General features: G+C 52.0%; 1 protein-coding gene across 1 annotated transcript; it reads right to left on the bottom strand.

Annotated features, from left to right (window-relative positions):
- Window positions 1-480: 480 nt before the first annotated feature.
- Window positions 481-20,215, bottom strand: Piwil1 (piwi like RNA-mediated gene silencing 1). Its single transcript, XM_021163469.2, has 22 exons — window positions 19,998-20,215; window positions 18,845-18,923; window positions 17,284-17,364; window positions 16,851-16,965; window positions 15,634-15,759; window positions 15,002-15,216; window positions 14,594-14,715; window positions 13,391-13,471; window positions 12,716-12,913; window positions 12,309-12,420; window positions 11,210-11,336; window positions 10,976-11,093; window positions 10,418-10,532; window positions 9,281-9,468; window positions 8,853-8,925; window positions 6,707-6,907; window positions 6,472-6,575; window positions 5,873-5,943; window positions 5,639-5,792; window positions 4,048-4,173; window positions 1,830-1,977; window positions 481-1,724 (listed from the first exon to the last, which is right to left on the bottom strand). Exons 3-22 carry the CDS (start codon window positions 17,359-17,361, stop codon window positions 1,608-1,610), a joined length of 2,589 nt encoding a protein of 862 aa, XP_021019128.1. The 5' UTR covers window positions 17,362-17,364; window positions 18,845-18,923; window positions 19,998-20,215; the 3' UTR covers window positions 481-1,607.
- Window positions 20,216-20,445: the final 230 nt, after the last annotated feature.

Genomic DNA, 20,445 nt, shown 5'->3' with positions numbered 1-20,445 from the left:
GAGCTCAGGACTTGTGTCATGGCCAGTGGCCAAGGGATGCCCAGCAGCTGACACTGGGTAGAGACATCAGAGAGAGAAAGAAGAAACCCCTTGGAGAACAACCTGAGCAAGCACAGTTATGGGTATGAAGTTTCTGGAAATGGTGGTCAGAGGTATGCTGTAGCTCCAAGGAGATTCCAGCCTCCTTGCTGATCCTTGGGGAATAAAGCTGTGGCTGACCCTTTAGGCACCCAAGTCTGAGTTTGAAACCCTAAAACTGTACTTCCCCTCTCAGGGCCTGAGAGGCTGTGATGCCTGTTTCCCTCTGGTGTCAGACATGGGATGGGTTAAAGGCTGCATGCCATGAGCCCCCAAGATGGTGGCTCAGAGCTGGCTTTTAGAACAAGGAAACAAACGTGCTTTTCATTTACAAAACACATTGATAAGGCCAGATCCTAGAGGTACCACAGAGACGCCCACAAGAGTAAAGTGAGACGGAAACTTTATTGAGCTGTGCCAGGGGCACACACACACATCACCATTGTGTAAAACTCATCACACTCTAGCCACTCTAAGCTGCTCTCTTTGTCAAAGAGCCAGGCAAATAGATGTGGCCGTACCTCACCTGGCACCTGAACTGGCCCCCAGCCACAGCCTTGCAGCCTCTAGGGACAGAGGCAGCTCTTACTCCCAAAGTCTCCTGCAGAAACTGGCACCCATAACTCATACTGCTCCATTTTTCTTTCTTTCTTTCTTTTTTCTTTCTTTCTTTCTTTCTTTTCTTTCTTTCTTTCTTTCTGTTTGTTAAGACAAAGTCTCACTATGTAGCCTAGGCTGACCAGGAACTTGGGGTTCCCCCGGCTTCACCTCCTGAGTCCTGAGATCACAGGCATGTGCCACCACACCCAACACATTACTTTTGGGAGTGGAATCCTATCCCAGAGTGGTCGCCTGTAGTTTAAAAACAAAGAAAACACAGGCTTTCAAAAACTAAAAACTATTAAATAAAATGATGGTCAGTAATTTCACTTGGTAAGAAAATTGTGAAACAAAACAACACTCACTCCACCACCGGCCTCGTCAGTCTTAAAAAACACTTTAATGGAGGGAGAAAAGCAACTCCCTCCATTCCTTATGACCCAACTCTTAAAAGAATTACAGAAAGGCACCTCCGGCCTTTTTATCTTTAAGAACCTGAGGTGTCAGAGTCCCATATAGCACCCATCTAGGATGCTCTGGGCATTCTTACCTTGTGTCCTTTCCTCTTTTAAATTCAAACATGGAGAGAGAGAGAGAGAGCGAGAGCGAACAGCGTACAATAGGAGGAGCTCCCAGGAGCACCTCCAAGAACCTGCCAACGTGGCTGCTTTAGGAAAGTCTATCTGTGGTACCATGGCCCTTGCCACCACTCTGCCAAGCAAACTGTCACAATACACTATGAGAAACAGAGCAAACAGTAAGCCTTAGTTAACTCTATAGCCGCTACACACCAACAACTAAAAACAAAACAAAACAGCGGCCCCCGACCCCTACCCCCAACATCCCGCTAGAACCTCATCCTATGAAAAACAGAACTGAAGGATTGGCAGAGCTCTGAAGGAAACCAGCATACAGGCCCTCGCTGCTGGTTAGAGGTAGTAGAGGCGGTTGGACAGGGAGAGGTTCGGCTCTCTGTGGATGCTCTGGCCCACGAGGAAGGCCAGCTTGTGTGCATACTGGCAAGGTGCAGGGACTCGGATGACTCCCTATGGGGGAAAGAGGGCCAGTCACTGGGCTGAGTTGGGCAGGACTCCCAGGGTCCCTACCACAGCATGCTAACCAGGGCAGGCGGTCCACAGCAGGACACTCACAGGCCAATTGTAGTACACGTGGCAGAGCTTGTATGTCAGCCGCTGGATGTGGTCGGGCTTCAGGCCACTGCTGTCATAGATGACATTGTAGTGTGTTGGGGACACACTCCCGCTTCTCACTGCCTGGCTCACGATGAAAAAGTCATACCTAGAAAAGCAGGAAGAGCCAGGCAGGGCTAGGACACACTTTCTTTCTTTTTTTTTTTTTAAATGAACTTTTTATTATTATTATTATTATTATTATATGTAAGTACAATGTAGCTGTCTTCAGACACTCCAGAAGAGGGCACCAGATCTCGTTACGGATGGTTGTGAGCCACCATGTGGTTACTGGGATTTGAACTCTGGACCTTTGGAGGAGCAGTCGGGTGCTCTTACCCACTGAGCCATATCACCAGCCCTAGGACACACTTTCTATGAGGAAAAACCTCATGCTCTAAACAACCTCACCGCTCCCGTTCCTCCAGCCCCAGTGTGTCTGTGAGGGTTAGCATAGGCTCTTCATGAGCCACTGTGGTCGTGTGCAGAGAAGACTGAAGGCAAGATGGTTTCATACGTACTACCATGTCAGCGCCGCAGAGCATGCTGGCTACACTCTGGGACCTCATGTCCCCTGCTCACTGGAGGGAGGGAGGGGACTTGCACACATGGCACACAGCAGCAGCAGCAGAATAGGGTGCAACCTGTCCCTCCTGCGGCTTCCATCTTAGAAACAGCAATGTAACGAGCATAGTCACTAAAGGTTCAGAACAAGTGTGTGAGAGCCAGGGGCAGCACAGTGAGTAGAGGGCCCAAGCTAAGGCCACAGCTAAACAGCACACTAGGAAACAACTGCCCATCCATCAGGGTTCTTTGTTCCCTGGCACCAACGGATATCAGCCAAGAGCTCCTGTGATCTGACAGAAGAAAACCAACCTGGCAATCCTGATGTCACCTAACTAGATAAATTGGAAATCAGAAGTGGTCTACACTGGAGTCTGTTGGAAAAGAATGAGTCAGAGACATCCAGTGATACGCCCACCAGGAACAGGTGAGCTCTAACTGGGAAAGGGACATCTATGTGTGCACAATTCAGGCTGCCACCTTAAAAGGTTCCTACTGCTGACTCCAAGGGCCTGAGTGACTCACACAGCTACGGGGCTTGAACAGCATCTGGCGAGAACACACACCTGCTGCTTTCCAACTCCCTGAGCTCTGTCCCTTAACTCACGGGCTCCCAACCCAACCCTCTCTTCTTGTTGAGTTCCCTGAACACACGGTGATAGCACCGGCTCCGTGAAGGGTCAGAGAGAGGCCTCAGACAAAGTCCAGCCCTTCCTGGGTCTTGGCCTCAGCAGACTGCCTGACTTTGCTCCTTATGTGACAGTACGCTCCTCCAGAACCAAATCTATACCAGCCTCTGAGCAAAAGACAGGAAGATTGTGTATTTCAAAAGAAAAATCCCGTTCAGTCACATAGCTGAGAAGATGGCACAAAATACAAGTGTGGCCATTTCCATTTCTGAGATGCAAGGGCCCACAAATGCTTCAGGGCTCAGACCTCAGAGGATGTGCCTAAGCCGGTCAGTCAAGCACCTGATTTAGGTGTTCAGATCCATGATGCTCTGCTGTTATCAGCAGCTTAGGCATCTGGGTCAGGGAAAGCAGGGACATGAAGGAGGATCCCAGCCCTCACCTGCAATGCTGGAAACCCACTCCTGCCTCACACTCTGAACAGAGAGTGGCTTCAGACTGGGTGGTGAATGGCTGCATGTATCCAGGAATAAAGCTTACCACCTTAGACACCCATCCCAACCCCAGAAGAGAGCTGGTGAGGAGGTCACCAGAGATGAGCATCTGTCCAACCACACAGCTGAACCTGTGTGCTGTGACCAGCCTAGCTCCCTCTTACTTTCTTATTTGGAGTCAACTGCAGGCTATAGGTATACTGGCACACAGACCCTCTCATCACCTTGACCCCCACCCCTGGAGGACTGTGTGAGGAATACACACACACACACACACACACGTCTGAAATATCCACACAGGAGACAACTCTCCAATTCCCAAAGAGCCAGCCAGGGGGTGTTGCCTCCCAGGGTCTCAGCACTGAGAGTCCTAGGCTCGAGGGTGCATGTCAGAGCAAGTTAGAGGAAGAATTAAGATGTCTAGGAAACACAGTGTTAGGAACTAGAAGACAGACAAGCTCACACTGATAGTCAAGAGACCCTGGAACTCACCACTCTGGTCTGGTGACTTCCACATCGATGACTGTCCCTGGAAGAGGGTTCTGAAGTCTTCCCCCAGACTGAGCAAAAAACCTGGCATTGACACGCTTTTTCACCACGATTACAGTCAGTCTTGGGCTAAGGACAAAGAACATGGCCACACTGAGTTGGTGGCCTGTCTAGGCAAGAAGTCACATGCGCACTCATCCCTCAAGGAGCCCCCTGTCTTGAAACATCATCTTACTGCATACTGGAGGAGGGTCTGCACCTTCCTCCAGGTGAGACCAAAGGCCAGAGGTGACCTGGAAGGGGGACAACCATCTATCACCTGTGTCCTCTATGACATAAGGTTAGTCGGGTGTGGGCACAGAACAAATCTATTACACCTGTTACACCAGAACACTGCCCTCAAGAGACCGCCAAAGTACTTGTGGTACCACAATGGGCATTTCCTCCTCGGAGATCTGAGAGAGCTTGATCAAGGATTCCGGAATCACTGGCTCAAAATGGATCCCAGGTGGTGTGTGTGTGTGCGTGTGCGTGTGCATGTGTGTAAACACATCCCCTACTGTATACTGTGTGTTCCAAGTTAACATTTGTGCAATATGTTAAATACAAACACACATCATTTAAAATACACATTACCAGGAAAGACAATTTGACATTCACACCCCCTATTTCCCTGGAGTCTCAAGGGCATTGTGCAGATCTCTGATGGTTTTTGGCTGTTTCAGGGCATATACATATTACCACCAGCTCCCTCTGTATTGCTGACACCAAAGGGGACTATTAGATGCCTATCCCGAGCATGTGACAGTTCTCCCTAGAGGCAGTGAGTAGTCTGTTGGAAGACTCACCACCTCACCCTCTAGACTCTTGGCATGCTTCTCTTAAATCCCTTGGGATAGCCACTTGTGGATATATAATTTTCATGGAAGTCACTGGACCAGACCCCAGAGTCAGCCGCATCTAATATGATCAGCAGTCCCTGATCCAGGTGACATCAGTTTCTCCCAAGCTCAGACATGGCTGACCTCCATTCTCAGGCAGAAGGGGTCTTAAGAATATGCTACTCAGGAACTGCTCATGCTCCAGTGATCAGCAGCTCATGAGATCCCAGGCACAGGGCCCACATGGTGGGTGCTGGGGGCTTCTCTTTCGCAACATGGTGGCAATAGGCAGAAAGACAGACTTTACTAGGAGAAATGGGGCCAGCCCAGAACAGTCAACAGCTGCCCCATGAAGTTCTACTGCTGCAAAACCTGCCACCTGCTTACAGCTCTGGGTAGAACACAGAACCGGGCTGGGTCCTTCATCCATAGGCCATGAGCCACGGGCTCTGTTTCAAATGTATCCATGCTTAGACTGGGCTCAGGGTGGCATGGTGGCAGTGACTGCCAAGGACCACGGAAAATGTCCTACCCTGAGCAAACCATAGAAGGTGAGCAGCCCTGAGCTAGAACTTAGCCAGGTCCAGTTTCAAGGAACAGGAAGGCTGCCCTGGCTGCCTGTTCGGCCTTGCCTCCCTTACCCACCCAACCTTCAGCCCAGTTGCTATGAAGTCCGGGCACCCCGGACAGCCATATCAGACCCATGGACTTACTTATAACCTCTCCCGACTGACTTGAGGCAGTCTAGGAACTGTGGAACCTCATAATTGACCAGGGTCTTCAGCTGCCCGTCCCCCACACCGTCTCGGTACACGATGACACGGCTGGGCATATATTCATTGCAGCCACTCCAAGCCCTCAGAGCAGCTGCAAAAAGTGGGGGAGGTTTTGAGTTCACAATCCCCACTTCTCCCAGCCCCAATCAGGACGAGGGTACACAGACCCACCTTGCAAGCACACCTTGAGACCGTCCACCAGCTCCTGTCCGCGGTCCTGAAAGACGCAGCGGGAGAACCAGCTGTCGAGACACAAAGCAGGATATTGAGGACTTGGGTCCACCAGGCTCAGCCGCTCTGGGCCCTCTCCTCCTATGACGATTCCTGCCACCTTCCCCACCCACATTTCCAGGAGACCTCGGCTAAGCAGAAGAGCAAGAGACTGTCTCTAGTTGTTCATGACAGTTCTCACTCGGCAGTGTAATTTCTTCAGCAAGGACAAGTGACTCCCTGGAGTTACCAGGGAGCACCTACCCACCAGAACAAGTGTTCACTGCTCTGCTCCTAACAGATCACTTCATCCATGCTCCCCACCTCTGTTCCCAAGATCAAGGTCACGGTCATGGACATTTACAAGCAGCGCATGGCCAGGCTCCAGGTTCTGCCGCTGTGGGCTGTTCCTTCATCCCACAAACATACTGAAAACTAATGTTGAAAAGCAAAGGACTGAGCCAGCTGGGCTATCACACTGAAAACGTGAGTCACACTTTGGGGCCAAGAACAGCTGTCAGCCCAAGGCACTTTCTGAGTTGGTCACCTCCCTGGCTTACCGGGTCATCCCTTCATTGATGCTGGCAACAAATCCTGCGATGGACCTCCGCCCAGCTGTGGTGTCATGGTAACAGTCGATGCCCACGATCATTGCCAGTTTCAGCTTTAGTGAAAACAGTGTCATTTAGGGGCGTGTGCATGTGTGTGTGTGGCACAGCGCTCACAGCCACAAGCGGGGCACCGTTCCCTCAATAACCATGTGACCGCCCTGTCTCCCGATGAAAGCAGACTCACAGGCATGTCCACCCGCCAGAGCTCGCCTCCCATCTTGCAGTTCATCTGCAGGGCAATCTTGGTGGCAATGGCCATGACTGTTTGCTGCTTGCCCAGGGTCCGGGCCACCACACACTGACTTGGGGTGGGGCAGTCTGTACACAAGTACTTCTTGATGGCATCATATTTGTCCTTTCGATTACTTGACAAGAGACAGACAACCTGAGAAGGAACCAAGCATCTCATTACAGAGAACCAGGAAGTGCTCACGGCTCTGCTCCTGGAAAGACCATGTCTTCCATGCTTCCCCTGTGGTCCCCAAGACCAAGGCCACAGCCTTTGACAAGACTATAGGCGAAGAATAGGGAACAGACTTGAACCCTGTGTTGGAAACGACACCCGTCACTCATGTTGCCAATTGACTCTGCCATGTGACTAGTCAATGGGGTGACATTGCTCATTTTATTCTAAGTGACAGTCATGTATGTATATGGGAGGCTCTGCACATTAACAAACCCTGGGAGTGAAACAAAGCCATTGCTACCTGAGACCTGAGTGCAGCGCACAAGCATCATGGGTGGGTCAGGGGAAAACAGGAAATACTCTCACAGTGAGCACCGGAGATCTCTACTCTTGAAGTTGTCTTCACTGCAGACACAGAGGACCTGTACCCTCTCCACTCAAGGTCCATTCTCCCATGACTCACAAGACTCTCACTGAGTTACAAAGGCTGTGCGTGTGTGTGTGTGTGTGTGTGTGTGTGTGTGTGTGTGTGTGTGTGTGTGTGTGTGTAGCTCCCCATCACTCACTTGCTTCAGGTCACTGTCATTACAGCCTTAAGCTTAGACAGTTACCGGCTTCACAGAATCTGCTCCTTGGGGCTTGGGGCTTTGTTGCATTCTTGGAGGCCAAGGACTTTACAAGCAGTTACCATCAACCCCCAGGCTGATGAGAGCTGCAATGGCGGCCTCAAGCCTTGAGGATGCAGAGATCAGCAAAATGAACCAAAATGTGGGCTTTGTTCAGCTGGAAAACTTGAAGAGATCTTAATTGGCCATTTTCTGAGCCCAAATGTGCAGGGCCCCTCCCTCACAGGGCTGGGATGTGGGGTCTCCCAGTGTGGTTCCCTTACAGCCAGTCTCCCACCTTTAGCCTGCAGTGGCTTCCTGTTCCACAGCAGGCCTGAGCTACCTGGGCAGAAGTCAGTAACACGGTCTCACCAGGCTAGGGGCTGCTGGGAGCCCTGACCCCACACTGCTGAGGGCACTCAGTCTCCATCATGCTCCCTCCCTGCCTGTGATGGCCTAATATAACAGCAGCAGACCAACCAGCAGCATGACCACAAATCAGGGTGGCTCAGCCTTCAGAGTCAGAAGCTTTTGCAAGAAACACAAAAACTTCAGACACGCGCTTGGCATGAGTAGGCATGCCACGAGGTGGAATGGTAGGTCCCAACATAGTGATGCCACGGACAGCGTGCCTCAACTTAGCAGTACCCAGGTGGCTGTCCACACCTCTAAGACCCAGCTTAAAACTGGACCAGTGATGCAGTCAGAGGTGAGAAATGTGTGAGAATGGGATGATGCCTTCGTTCATGGTAACCCAAAGCACCTCAGCCTGGTTCTCCCACGTCACACCTCACATGGGCACTGTGAGGTCTCCCACAGGTACGTATGGGGCTAACTGTCACCACCCTATCATACCACCATTCCTCTCCTGAGTGCCATGTGTCACATGACAGAAAGATGGCACTCACCAACGTCAAGGCATCCCAGCTCAGGAGAGGAGCCCGTGGCAACCCGTGCTGCTCAGCAGCCTGTGCACACTGACCTCACCACAGGGTCTGCAGTCTGGCTCTTGGCCTTGCCCTGTGACCTCCAGTTTCTCTATGGCTACACATCCACATCTGTGGAACAACCAGGAACTGACCCTTCCTCATCCGCCTTCCTGCTCTCCCCAAAGCTTCTAGAAGCAGCGGCTCCAAGGCTGAATGTGGCCTCCCTCTTCCTGGCATCTCCTCGGCCCGTGCAGGGCACACACTCACACAGGCACCAGCTCAGCAGCCTTGCTGAGGTCAAATGTGTGTCTTGAGGACTAACCCCAGTCCTCTGACCCCAGAGCGCCCTCCTCCACAACCCAGCATGGCCTGCTCCTAGCAGCTACTCACTATCTGAGTGTCTGACGTCACCTTCTGCTGCAAGGCTCTCAGATAAGCTTCTGTTCTGTCGTCCACCTCGATCCTAGGATCAACAATAAAGACGGGTGGTACACAACCCTTCGGCCATCACACAGCCAGCCATCCCGTGCCAATCCCAAATGATGCAAAGCACAGATAAGGAGCGGCCACACAGTGAAAGGCAGGGTGGTGGTTATCATCGGCATCACTGTCCGGGCTTCAGTGCCTCTTCCTACAGCATCCCTGCCTGCTCTCTTCTCCCATCTGACCCCTCTGTGTGGTGGGATGGAGCCACGGATGCCATGGAAGATCACAGAGCCACCGAGAGCTCGATGGGACATCACTTTGAAGCGTGCATATCCTTCTCGTAACTGCCAATCACCCTGCAGACTAGAGAGGCGATGGCCCTGGACACTCACATGATTGCCTTTTTCATCTGGATGCCCATGGCTGGAGTCACTTTGAACAGGTTCTGTATCAGAGAGTTAGCTGCTTCATAATTCCTGCGGGTATAGATCAGCAGCCAGTTATCCAATGGCTTCACGCTGATCAGCGGTGCGCCTCTTGTTTCTTTGGACCAGTCTGCAAATTGTGGGTTGTAATCAAACTAGAACAAAGGGCAGAGATGCGACTGTCAGCTGTGATGAAGCCACTGCTCTTGTACAATCTCATCCTGCATCTGGAGCCACAGATGACCACACTTAAGTTGGAATCAGAGCGACAGATCAGAAGTCCCCAGTGGAGACGACACTAGAAGTACCCGGAGGGCCTTTCTGACACTTCACTCTTCCAAGTGCCCAGGACAAGCTCTCCCCTCCTGCCTCCTAAAGGCTTCTGAGTGCCATGTTCCTCCTCACAGTAAAGGTATAAAAATTAAGGCTCAGGCTTGGGGTGGTGGCTTGCAGTCCCAGCACTCAGGAAGGAGAAGCAGGCAGATCTCCATGTGCTAGAAACCAGCCAGGTCTACACAGTGAAATCCTGTCTGGGGTGCAAAAGAAAAGTAAGCCCCTTGATAAGTGTCCTATGTAGAGAGCAAGTTCTGGGAGGAGCTGTCATGGTCAGCCAACACCTAAAGAGCCTCTAAGGTCCCTGCCAGTCCACTGTCTGTTCACCTGGCTGGACTGGTTCTCTCAGTCCTACCCAAGGCAGGAAGGCATGGACTCCTAGAAACAGTTGAAAAGTGTGGGTATTTGGAGCATCTTAATTTCATAGAACTATTTTTGGAATATCTTGTCTTAGCCTGACTCCTGAGAGACATGGCCCAGGCAGAGATGAAGCCAATCAAATGGGGCTTTCTGGCAGGGTTTTCTGCACCCTAACGTGCATTGCTTAAAAACTGCAGTCTTCTTTTAGCAGATCTTAGCTTGTTCCAAGGATCGGGCTTTGAGTTCTATCTACATGTGCTAGACTCACAGGCTGCCTCTTGTAGGCTGCCAGTCAGGCGGCTCTGCGGTTTTTCCAGAGCAAGATGAGGGGGTGAGAGATGATGCCTGATGCATAGTGGGCTGTCTCCTGCCCCAATGAGATTTGTCCCAGAACTACCCCGCCAGCCTTACCGTCTTTCCACCCTGGTGGATCTTCTCGGATTGTAAGATTCTTCCCGAGAAGGACAGCAAATTTGAGTCAAAGCTCAGGCCCCAGTCTCGAAGCTCTCTCTGCACGTTGTCATCCCTGCGGGGTGAACAGAAGGACTGAGCTGGCAGCAGCCAGGCTGGTAACCCACATTTGGATGGACAGAGTACCACTGCGGCTTGAAGCACACTTCAAGGCCACCCTCTGCCTGGAACACAAGGATAAACTTCTTTCTACCCCCTTAAGAGTCCTGATACCCAGACTGCCACCCACAGCAAAGTGACCCACAGTCAACACTGGCATGTGTGTCTGACAACTGCTGGCTCTTCCCTCCCACTGCCTTGCCCTGGCATGATTGGAAAGGACACATTTGCATATGAGATTTCACATCCTGGCTCCCTGAGAAGCAGCTGGTCCCAGGAACCCACCACAGCCCTCCAGAGCCCGGCCAACACAGGAGGTCACATTTCCTGCCTTCCAGAATCCACCCAGACCCACAGGGAACCTCCCCCCCAATTGCTGGGAATGCTGAGCCAGCCTACTTGTGGATGTAGTCGATGAGGCGGCCCACCTCCCGCTGCCGCTGCTCAGGGGTCAGCCGTGTATGCACCGCCAGGTCCTTCATCACATTGAAATCATTGCGCATTTTATCAGTCAGGCCTGCAACCAGGGTGCAGGTGAGAGCCAGTCAGCATGGCTGCAGAGCCCCGCCCCCCCATCTGTCCCAGGAGGGGGTGGCTAAGGATGGTCGGACAGAATCAGGGAACACTATGCACCTGTGAGATAGCAGAGCTCAGGGATGAGCATAGCTGGGCCAGGCAGGGTGCCACCGGGGCCTCTCCTCCGCTTGGGTTGGCTCACCAGCACCGGCTGCTTCAGATCCGTGATCTCCTGGTTGTATTGCTGCTCAGGAGGAAAGGAAGGGATGCTATGCACCAACCAGGCAGCCTGCACACCCATGGAGGGGTGATGTATATATACTCCAGAAGCCATGGTTCCTTCCACCATCTGAGGGTCTGGGAGTAGGAAGGGCGGGGCTGACCCAGCTCTCTCAGGAGGATGCACTCCATGGAGCCAAGCCCAGGACTTAGCTATGGAGACCTGACCATGGTGACATAGAACAGACTTCTCAGGTTAGTCATGGTACTACAGCCCCAGGACATAAAGGCTCTTTCCTGTCATCTATAGTTCCAGAAGATGCTTACATCACAACAATTTTTTTCTTTTGATTTGGATTAAGATTCCCCCCCCCATTGATCATAAAAGGGATGTCATTATGTCAATTAGCCAGGTCGTACCAGTCTAGTCTTAGTGCCCACCCTGGGGCAAGGTGTCACCAGCAGGCCATGCCATTTAAAAACCTGACTCAAGTCTTTTCTCCTGTGTCCTGAAGAACCAACCACCAGGGTTTAAAATGTTAACGGTCTCTCAGACATGGTCCCCACATATCATTGAACATGTATGGCTAGTATGGCAGGAATATAGGGTGTCCCTCTCCCGGTCTCCTGGGCCTTCACTAGAGTCCTGGCCACAGGAAGGTAGGGCTGGAGTCCACAGAGGCTGGATGGCCCTTGGCCTCCTGTTATCTGCAAGCCCTGCCCTACGAGGTCCTCTCTGAGAGCTGTGTGCTCCAATGTGGTCAGAGAGACCCAGCTGCAGCAGAGCCAGCCAAGGATTGGGCAGAGCTACAGAGCAAGGGGACATGCCAAGTTGCTGCTCCTGCTGGCAGTACCAGCCTGTCCCCATGACACACTGTCAAATTTGGTCACTCTGCTGGACGCAGCTACTAGGGCAGTGTGGGGAAATTTCTCAGTGACACAGGCAAGACTGAGCAGCGTTTGCATGTTCCCCCACGCCACCCAGGGAACAACCTACCTTCCTGTAGTACTCCAGGAAGCTGACCTCCGAGCCATCCGCCTTCTTGAAGGTGCTCTTTGGATTCTGGTCCCAGTCAATGTCATCCACCCGGTAGGTCTTGTTATTGTACCTGTGGGCATCCAGGACATGGGGCTTCCAAGCCACATTCCCAGAGCCCTGGAGATGTTTGATGCTGGAAGGGCAGGGGAAGGGACTGAACGATGGCTGGAAATGAAGGCATGGAAAAAGGCGAAAAGCAGGAAGAGCCTGTCCTTCGTACCTGACCACAGGAAAGGCAGCACACATGATGCAGCTGGCTTGCTTCTGCTCCCCTCGGCCTGACCCCTCCACTCCTCCCCCCACCCCACCCCCAGCCCCACTCGCTGCTCTCTAACCGGGGCTCTTAAGACAAAGCCAAGCCGTACTTGGTGAGAACGATGAGGCCTATGAGCTCCTTCGACACTTGCTCTTGGAACTTGTGCTCCTCTGTCTGCTGGTACAGATTGAACATGAAGTCTAGGACGGTCTCGCTGCGGAGCACCTTGTGGCTGACGTCTGTGCAGAGCATGATGTTGTTCTCATACTGAAGGATGGAGGTGGTGAAGCCGGGCCAGATCACCAACCTGCCAACACAGGAAGGGTCAGGGGCAGCCTCATGCCCCGGTCCCTGTGTCTGAAGCACTAAGTGCTGAGCCAGCTCACTTCCGAGTACAAGATTGCAGACAGCGCACTGCCCTTCCCAGTGCTCCAACAGCATTCACTAAGTAGACACACTGACCTGATTAAACTCGTCTTTATGATGGGCCATCTAACATCCTGAGCCACCATGTCTCGGCATCCTCAGCTGCTGATGCCGAGAACCGACCGCAGGGTATACGGTCTGTGCTGCAGACCAGGATTTTGTCATCGCTGGTTTGGTGGTGTTTTGTTGTTGTTGTTTGTTTTGTTTTGAATGTAAGTAGTGTGGTATGAGTCTGCATTGTTCAAGCCAGCTTCCACGGCCCCTTAACTCTGAGCACCAACAACAGGCTGTTTCTAGTTTACAGATCATTTCAAAGTCTGTGGAGCCTGGATGGTACACTTTCCCACAGCATACAAACCTGTGGTTTGGAATATCAATCGGGTCACTTGGGTTGTAATAATTCCGTCCAATTTGTTGCAAATTCATGATTTTCAAGAGCCTACGAATTGAAAGTCAGAACAGTTAGCACCGAAGAGAATCCTAGGGACAGCCTGGAGCCACATACAGTCAGGGCAGGGCCGGCCAACTATCACTTCTAGCGAGGTCAGGCACGTCTACACTGCCTGGGAGTTAGCGACGGATCTTAAACTGTCCAAACATTGGGGAAAAGAGGTTTTCAAGACACAATTGAATTGCATCAACCACATTTTATCATGATCTACCAAGACAGCCCACTTGCATGCTCTCTGTGGCTATGTCTAGCTACAAAAGCCAATGGCTGCCTCTTGCTACCGAAGTAGCTTTCCTTTAAAGAAAAATGCCCTAAGCCAATGCATTCCATCAGGCCAAGTGTCCCTTGCACTGAGCTATCCTTCCATACCTGTGAGCCATCTGTGAGCTTAAAAAGTAAGCCATGAACCCAGATACCGCCCCATTTAGATGGCTCCTCACAGGAAGGGGTCTTCTGTAGAACATGTCTTTGTGTGTGTGTGTGTTTTATATGTGTAGTATATGTGCAGGTGTGTGTGTGCCCATGCATGTGTGAGGAGGGCATCAGGTGACCTGTTCTTATCCTGTTCTAACATTCTCTATACCTTACTCTCTTGAGACAGGGTCTTGCAGTGAACCTGGAGCTAGGCTGGTGGCCAGCAGGCCCAGTGATTCTATTGTTTTACCCAACCTCCAGCACTGGGGCGACATGCAAATGGCCATGCCCAGCTTTTGTGTGGGTGCTAGAGATTTGAACTTGGGTCTTCACACTGGCGCAGCTATCTCTGTAGCACATAGCACATATCCTTATATGGAAAGTGTACTATGTGCGAGGAAAGCTAATTACTCATCATGTGGCTGCCACCTGCCCCAGCAGCCACTCACCCACCCACCCTGGGGAAGAAGGGGCAGGCGAGGTGCTTTCTAACAGCTCAAATAGTATTTCAAAGGCATACTGTCAGCAGCAGTGGGGGACGGGCAGAGTCCTGGAGGCAGAAAAATTAATTTCCTGTCAGCAAACCACATTTTAAAGTGGCCAGGTAATGTAGTGGTGCTGATATGCACGAACCCCACCCACCATCCCTTCCGGGAGACACCCGCCACAGCGCATGCTCCTGGCCCTGGCACACACCTCCTGAAGATGATGTTATAGAACTGCAGGCAGGTGGGTGAGGTGGGCGGCAGTTCGTTGGTCAGGGTGATGGTGATCCTCACGTGTTCCCCATTCCGAGTCTGACTGAATACTTCTGTGACCTAAAGGCAGAGAGGTGAGAACTCAGATCTTACCTCAATGGACAAAAAGTATGCCCAGGCTCTTGGGGTCTCTGCACTAAGACAAGCCTCTAAAAGCTCAGACTTGTGTGAACTGAGACTAAGAAGTTGGCTCATAGTCTTTCTGTCTCTTGGGGACTCTAAGGACCACATGTGTCAGAAAGGACCTCTGGGAGCCCTGTTTTCCCTACCAGGAGACCCTTTCTGAGCTTTGCTTTGGGGTGGGCACCCCCAGCCCCTTCTGCCAGTGAGAGACATTTGAAATAACCTTGTGCTGTAGTCTCTTAGGTAAAAACAATATTGTCCCATCGAAAGCATGACACCTTCCAATGAGGTCTTCGTGCTGGAAGAGCAGTGCGGAGCGAAGCCTTCGGGCCTCCATCAGGGGATTATAGTCGATGTGGTACTGATACAGGGCCCACTGTGGGCGTGAGGTCAGCCGGAAGTGGTTGGTGCTCAGCTTCACAATGATGCCAGAGGAGCCTGAGGGGCCACCACACACAGTTAGGCCCCCTGCGTGGTTATACTCTGTGAGACCTTTCCTTCACACACACTGAGTTGGGGACAGCAGTCAGCTCTCCCCTTCAAGGCAGCTGGCCCTGGGTACCACTTGCCCTATCACTTCAGGGGAGATCGTGCAGGGGAGATCATGCGAGCCACCACGAAAGCAACTGATCTTTTTAGAAAGGGGTTACGCAATGTTTAGCAAAGCTTCCCAGAATACACAGCTAAGACAGCCGAGACAGAGAGATAGACAGACAGACAAACACACACACACACACACAGTGGAGGAGCTGGAAAAGCTGCCACTGCTGAACAGAGTGCTCTCCTATTCCAGAGAAGCACCGTAGCCCAGCACCTTGAAAAGTTCCCCGTGAAGAGATGCCTCTGTGATCCCACCTGTCTTTGACTCTTTGACATGGTCAAGGTTCTGTCTGGTGTTCACACCAAGGTCATGGAAGTCTCGGCGACGCCCTCCTCTCTCTGCCAGTGACAGCTCCTGAAACCCAGCTGAGATCTGCAGTTCTTGAGGGAAGACAGGAGCAACTCAGGCATTACATGGAGAGGGAGGGAGGACCGTGAGAAGGTGGGAGGACTCCCATCGTGGCTCATGGCGGGAAATACCGCCACTCTTTTCCATCTGTCATTTTGTCACCTCCTCCCTCATAGGGCCATCTCTACCCTGTCACTCCTTACAAGACTTCTTTACTCTAAAAGGCCAGGCTCCCAGGACTATGACGCTAGGACTGGAGGCATGGATTTGTTGTTTGGGAAATAAGTCTTGAGGGATCCAGGGATTAAAAGAGTGGTTCTCAACCCTCCAAATGCAAGTTCCTCATGTTGTGGTGACCCCCCCCAACCATAAAATTATCTTCATTGCTACTTCATAGCTGTAATTTTGCTGTTGTGAATCATAATGTAAATAACGTTGAGATTGTGACCCACAGGTTGAAAACCACTGGGGCAGGGCGTTACCTCTATAGCCTGGGTGAGACTATGGCATAAATGTGACAGGCAGCCCCCTGACTACTTGCTCTGCCCGCAGCCAGCAGCTGGGGCAGCCACGCTCACATACTGGGTCACACTGGGCATGGAACAATAGTACTAAGCCATCAATTTTCACTTATTCTGAAAACAGTCCTGTGAGTCTAAGGTTACTAAGCCATTCCATGTGCAGCATGCATACATCCTGGCATCTGAAAGCAGCAACACATGGGCTACAAAGCAACTCTGGCTTTGTGGTCAGTGGCTGGTACTCTAGCGGCAGTCACAGTATGTCTCCTGTAGTATGTCTCCTGTCAGCAAAGTGCCTGAGTGCTGGCAGCTGGCTGTGCAGATTCTCTGCACACGTGAAGATGCTCTGTCTAGGTCAGACCAACTTCAGAGGACATCGCTACAGATGCTAAAGACAACATTCGAAAGATGGCTTAATCACATGAAAAAGGCACACTGAGGTCATATGTGACGTTTGTGTATGGCTGAGATGGCCCTGGCACGCTTTGACCTCTTATCTGCAGCCCGCGCATGCGTGCAGAGTAGCACATGCCCCATTACTCTGCAGCAGCATGGTCCTGGGCTGTCTTGGAAGCACCCTTCACTTCTCCCCCCCCCCTTACCTTGTGACTTGGACGTGGCTCCGACTACCATCCCCCTCTGTCGTCCTCGGCCAACCAAGTCCCCCTCTGTGGCGGACTGTTGAGGTCTCGGTGGGATGTACCCAGGTTGCTGGCTCTGCTCATGAACAAACACAATGGGATTCTCTGATGCCGCAGGGGGGGCACACTAGTCCACAGCATTCAGGGACTGAGTTATCAAGCATATGCTCATTCAAAAAGGACTCAGGCTCCTCCCACCACACCCGTCTCATCTCCACCCAGCACCCAGCTTACACCTGCTTGGTTGAGATGCCTGGGATGGGAACCCAGGGCCTCCTGCGCTCCGAGGCAAATGTTCTACCACCGAGCCCTAGGCCAGATCTTTAATTCCCTGACATAGGTCCCATTGGCTGGTTGTTAAGATGCTACTGAGCTGGATAAGAATGGTACTCACCGCAGCAGCCCCAACATGCTGCACTGTCTCCTGACCTCGTGCCCTGCCGCGGGCCCGAGCTCGGGCTCGGCCAGTCATTTTCTGTCAGAGAGGAAAAGCACATGATGGGCTCACGCGTATTCACCATTTTATCACTAAACCTTTTTAAAGCACTTAAGTAAAGTATTTAAGTCAAGTATTTTAAAGCTCTAAAATAAGTCCCCAAATCAGGTGTTCTTGAATCTTTCCTACTGAGGATTTGCCTCATGCATGCTGGGCTAGCTAGCTAGCATCCCAACACAGACTTCTCAGGGAAACCTGGTACTCACTAGAGACTAGCCACTGTGCTAGACGGCATAGCTCAAGTGGAAATGTACTGTTACAGTTTGCTTTCAGGGCGGCTAGAGAGATGGCCAAGGAGCTAAGAACCCTTTCTACTCTTACAATGGATATTGGCTTTGTTACCAGCACGCTCGTGGTGGTAAGTTCCAGGGAAACCGTAAGTTCCATGGAATCCAATGGCCTCTTCTGGCTTCGGCAGTACCAGGCACACAAATGGTATAGATGCATGCAGACAGGCAGGCATGCACACCATACACACACACATACACACCATAACATACATAATGATTAAGATGACTTAGGAAGCCAGAGTATAGAGGATTACAGTGTTGAGGTTGGTGCTTTCTTTCTAGGGTAAGTCTGTGAGTCACACGCCAAGCATAACCACAATGAAGAGGGGCATTTGTAGCACATTTCCAGGTGAGTCCTCAAGAGAACCCTTCCTCAGGCCCCAAAGACTCCCTCAGTTCTAACTGCAGCTTGCAAAGAACATACCCCAACCCAACCCAAGCCACCCCACCTCCCGTGCCTCCCAGAGTCCCTCCCGTTCCCACAGCCTCAGTCTGTAAGGAGCAACCACAGGGTTGTCTATTCCAAACTGCTTTTATGCCTGCACCAATAACTCCAAGCTCTCCATGGTCAGCCTGCTGCAAGCAGCAGGTTCCTCACTCATCAGAGGGGACAAAGTAAAGGTGGGTCATCTAGACTCAAGACCCTGGACCTTGAGCAGATCACATGTGGGCTAGCTAGTCTCAAAGAATGTCCTATATGGTTATCTGTCAGGTGCATCAACAGTGTAGCTAGTGTCACATACCTAAATGCAGGTACATACAACAGGACTGTGCCAAGGGCTGGGTCATGCACTTGATGTCTTAATGGAAGGAGGAAGAGTCTAGTAATTAGGGCTCTCCCTGCCAACCTCATGACTCAGGGATGTCACAGATACCCCTGCTCCTTTGCACTGGGCCTAGCACTTGGCGCACTGGCTACGACTGCCTTGCATGACATCTAAGGGCTCCCAAAACGCACCAGCAAGGAGCTCAACAGCAGCCGCCTACAGGGGATGCCTCTGACTGGCAGTGTCTACTGCATGCTGCTGATGCTACCCTCTGAAGGGAGGGAAGTCTCCTCTTCCACTCCTACCCCAGAGCCCTGTCAGAACCAGTGCTGCTGCGGGGCTGTCTGAGTGGCATGCAGAGGTTGGCCCTGTAATAGTAATTCTTTCTATCTCTGGGCTCACCCAGTCAGCTCAGGTGTTCAGCTTGGCCTCCTTCCAGTCCTAACAACTGCCGCAGGCGGGATGCTGGTGGGGGTCACTCCTACAAGAAAAGAGCCACACACCTAGCCCAGTGAGAAGAGCTTAAGATACCGATCCCATTCGCCCAGCAAGGCAGCTAGGTGAGACACTAGGTTAGAGACAAAAAACTTGTTCCAGCTAGCAAAACAAAACAAGCTACTGCATGAAGTGCTTAAAAATAGTAAAGATGCTAACTCCCTGTTGTGGGCCACAGTTCCACAGCAAGAGGGGGCTGCATACTGGTCTGGCTATCATCAGCTCTTGCAGTGAGAGGACCACAAAAGATGGTAATGATTCAAGGTGCCAATCATCTCCCATTTCAAAGGCTCCCCACTCCAGCCCCTCACATCTGGGGCCCTCAAATTCCTATCTAGGAAGAAGCCATGTCCCCAAACTAGAGGGCCAGTTTCTCCAACACCTCCCAACTGACTTTACGATGCTAAGACCACCTGCTCACTATTTTGTGATCTTCTGGCTCTCCTTCTCAGAGTGTCAACTCCAAGAAGGATCACCTTTCCTTGAATTGAGTCTTTCGGACTCCCACATGGAGTTTGGATGAAAAGACCCCATAACTTGGTCTCAAAGGTGGTCTCAGAGCCCACCAGGTAAGTGAGCCAGGTCTCTCTGCATGGTAACACCAGCTGTGGTAACGACTGGGGTTCAGATGGGAAAGGACAGGTAGGCAGGTGTGAAACAGGTGTGATACAGCTAGAGAGAGCTGGAGGCTGCAGCAGATGGGGATACAGGCAGAGATGCTATTGTGTGCTCTGGCATGGCGAGGTAGGAACCAGGCTCCAGGATCGGGGAAATAGAACCAGGCTCAGACACAGGGAGACGTGTAGAAGTGGTCCAAGAACAATAGAGAAGTGAGGATAGGCAGGAGGAGGGATGTGGACCAGGCTTGGGCACAAGGCGAGATGGGGATGAAGCCTGGGAACGGGTTAAAGTGGGAAATAGGCCCAGAACAACGAGGAGATGTCAAGGTCCAGGCAGAGATAGATGAAGCTCGAGCATAGAGAGAGGTAGAGACCAAGCTCGGGCCTGGGTACAGGTCTGTCGAGGTCAAGACACAGGTGGGCACAGCTTGGTTCCAGACCCTGATCGTCGTGGTCCAGCAGCGTCCAGTCCTATCCTGGCCCCGTGCTCAGCACGCTTAGGTCCGCAGTCCCTGAGGCTCCTCACGCCACCCCGCTGCAGCAGGCTTCTCGCGGGCGCAGGGGCTGCCACCACCTCGCACTGCTGCTGCACCTGCTGCGGCACCTGCTAACAGCCCCAACTGCCAGATCCCTCTGCCCCACCGCCCAGGCCTCGGGGAGCTACCTCCGCAGACCTCTGGGTTTAACGGCGAGGTGGACACGTGCTGGGCCCTGATTGGCTGCCACGTGGGTGGCGGTTTTGCATGGGGCGGGGTCTCGAGACCACACCCAAGCCCCACTCTTTTGGTCCTTGCTCCAGGTGCGAATTCTCCTCACTCAATGGTGGCCCTTCCAGCGTCCTGCAGAGAAAGAGTTGGGACTCCATCTCTGGCTGGCCTTAAAAGTCGC

Source organism: Mus caroli, unplaced genomic scaffold (assembly GCF_978045245.1).
Source record: "Mus caroli unplaced genomic scaffold, Mus_caroli_1 scaffold_4, whole genome shotgun sequence".
In the NCBI taxonomy this organism is placed as follows: Eukaryota; Metazoa; Chordata; class Mammalia; order Rodentia; family Muridae; genus Mus; species Mus caroli.
The sequence above is the reverse complement of the archived record's forward strand: the minus strand, read 5'-3'. Positions and strand labels throughout refer to the sequence as shown.

Bases quoted from the DNA above. Each gene is read 5' to 3' on its own strand.
- Piwil1 (XM_021163469.2), bottom strand. From the start codon at position 17,361: ATGACTGGCCGAGCCCGAGCTCGGGCCCGCGGCAGGGCACGAGGTCAG. The intron at 12,421-12,715 runs GTACGGCTTGGC...GGATGCCCACAG, and splicing joins GGCCTCATCGTTCTCACCAA to GTACAATAACAAGACCTACC. The intron at 10,533-10,975 runs GTAGGCTGGCTC...TTCACCCCGCAG, and splicing joins CTCATCGACTACATCCACAA to GGATGACAACGTGCAGAGAG.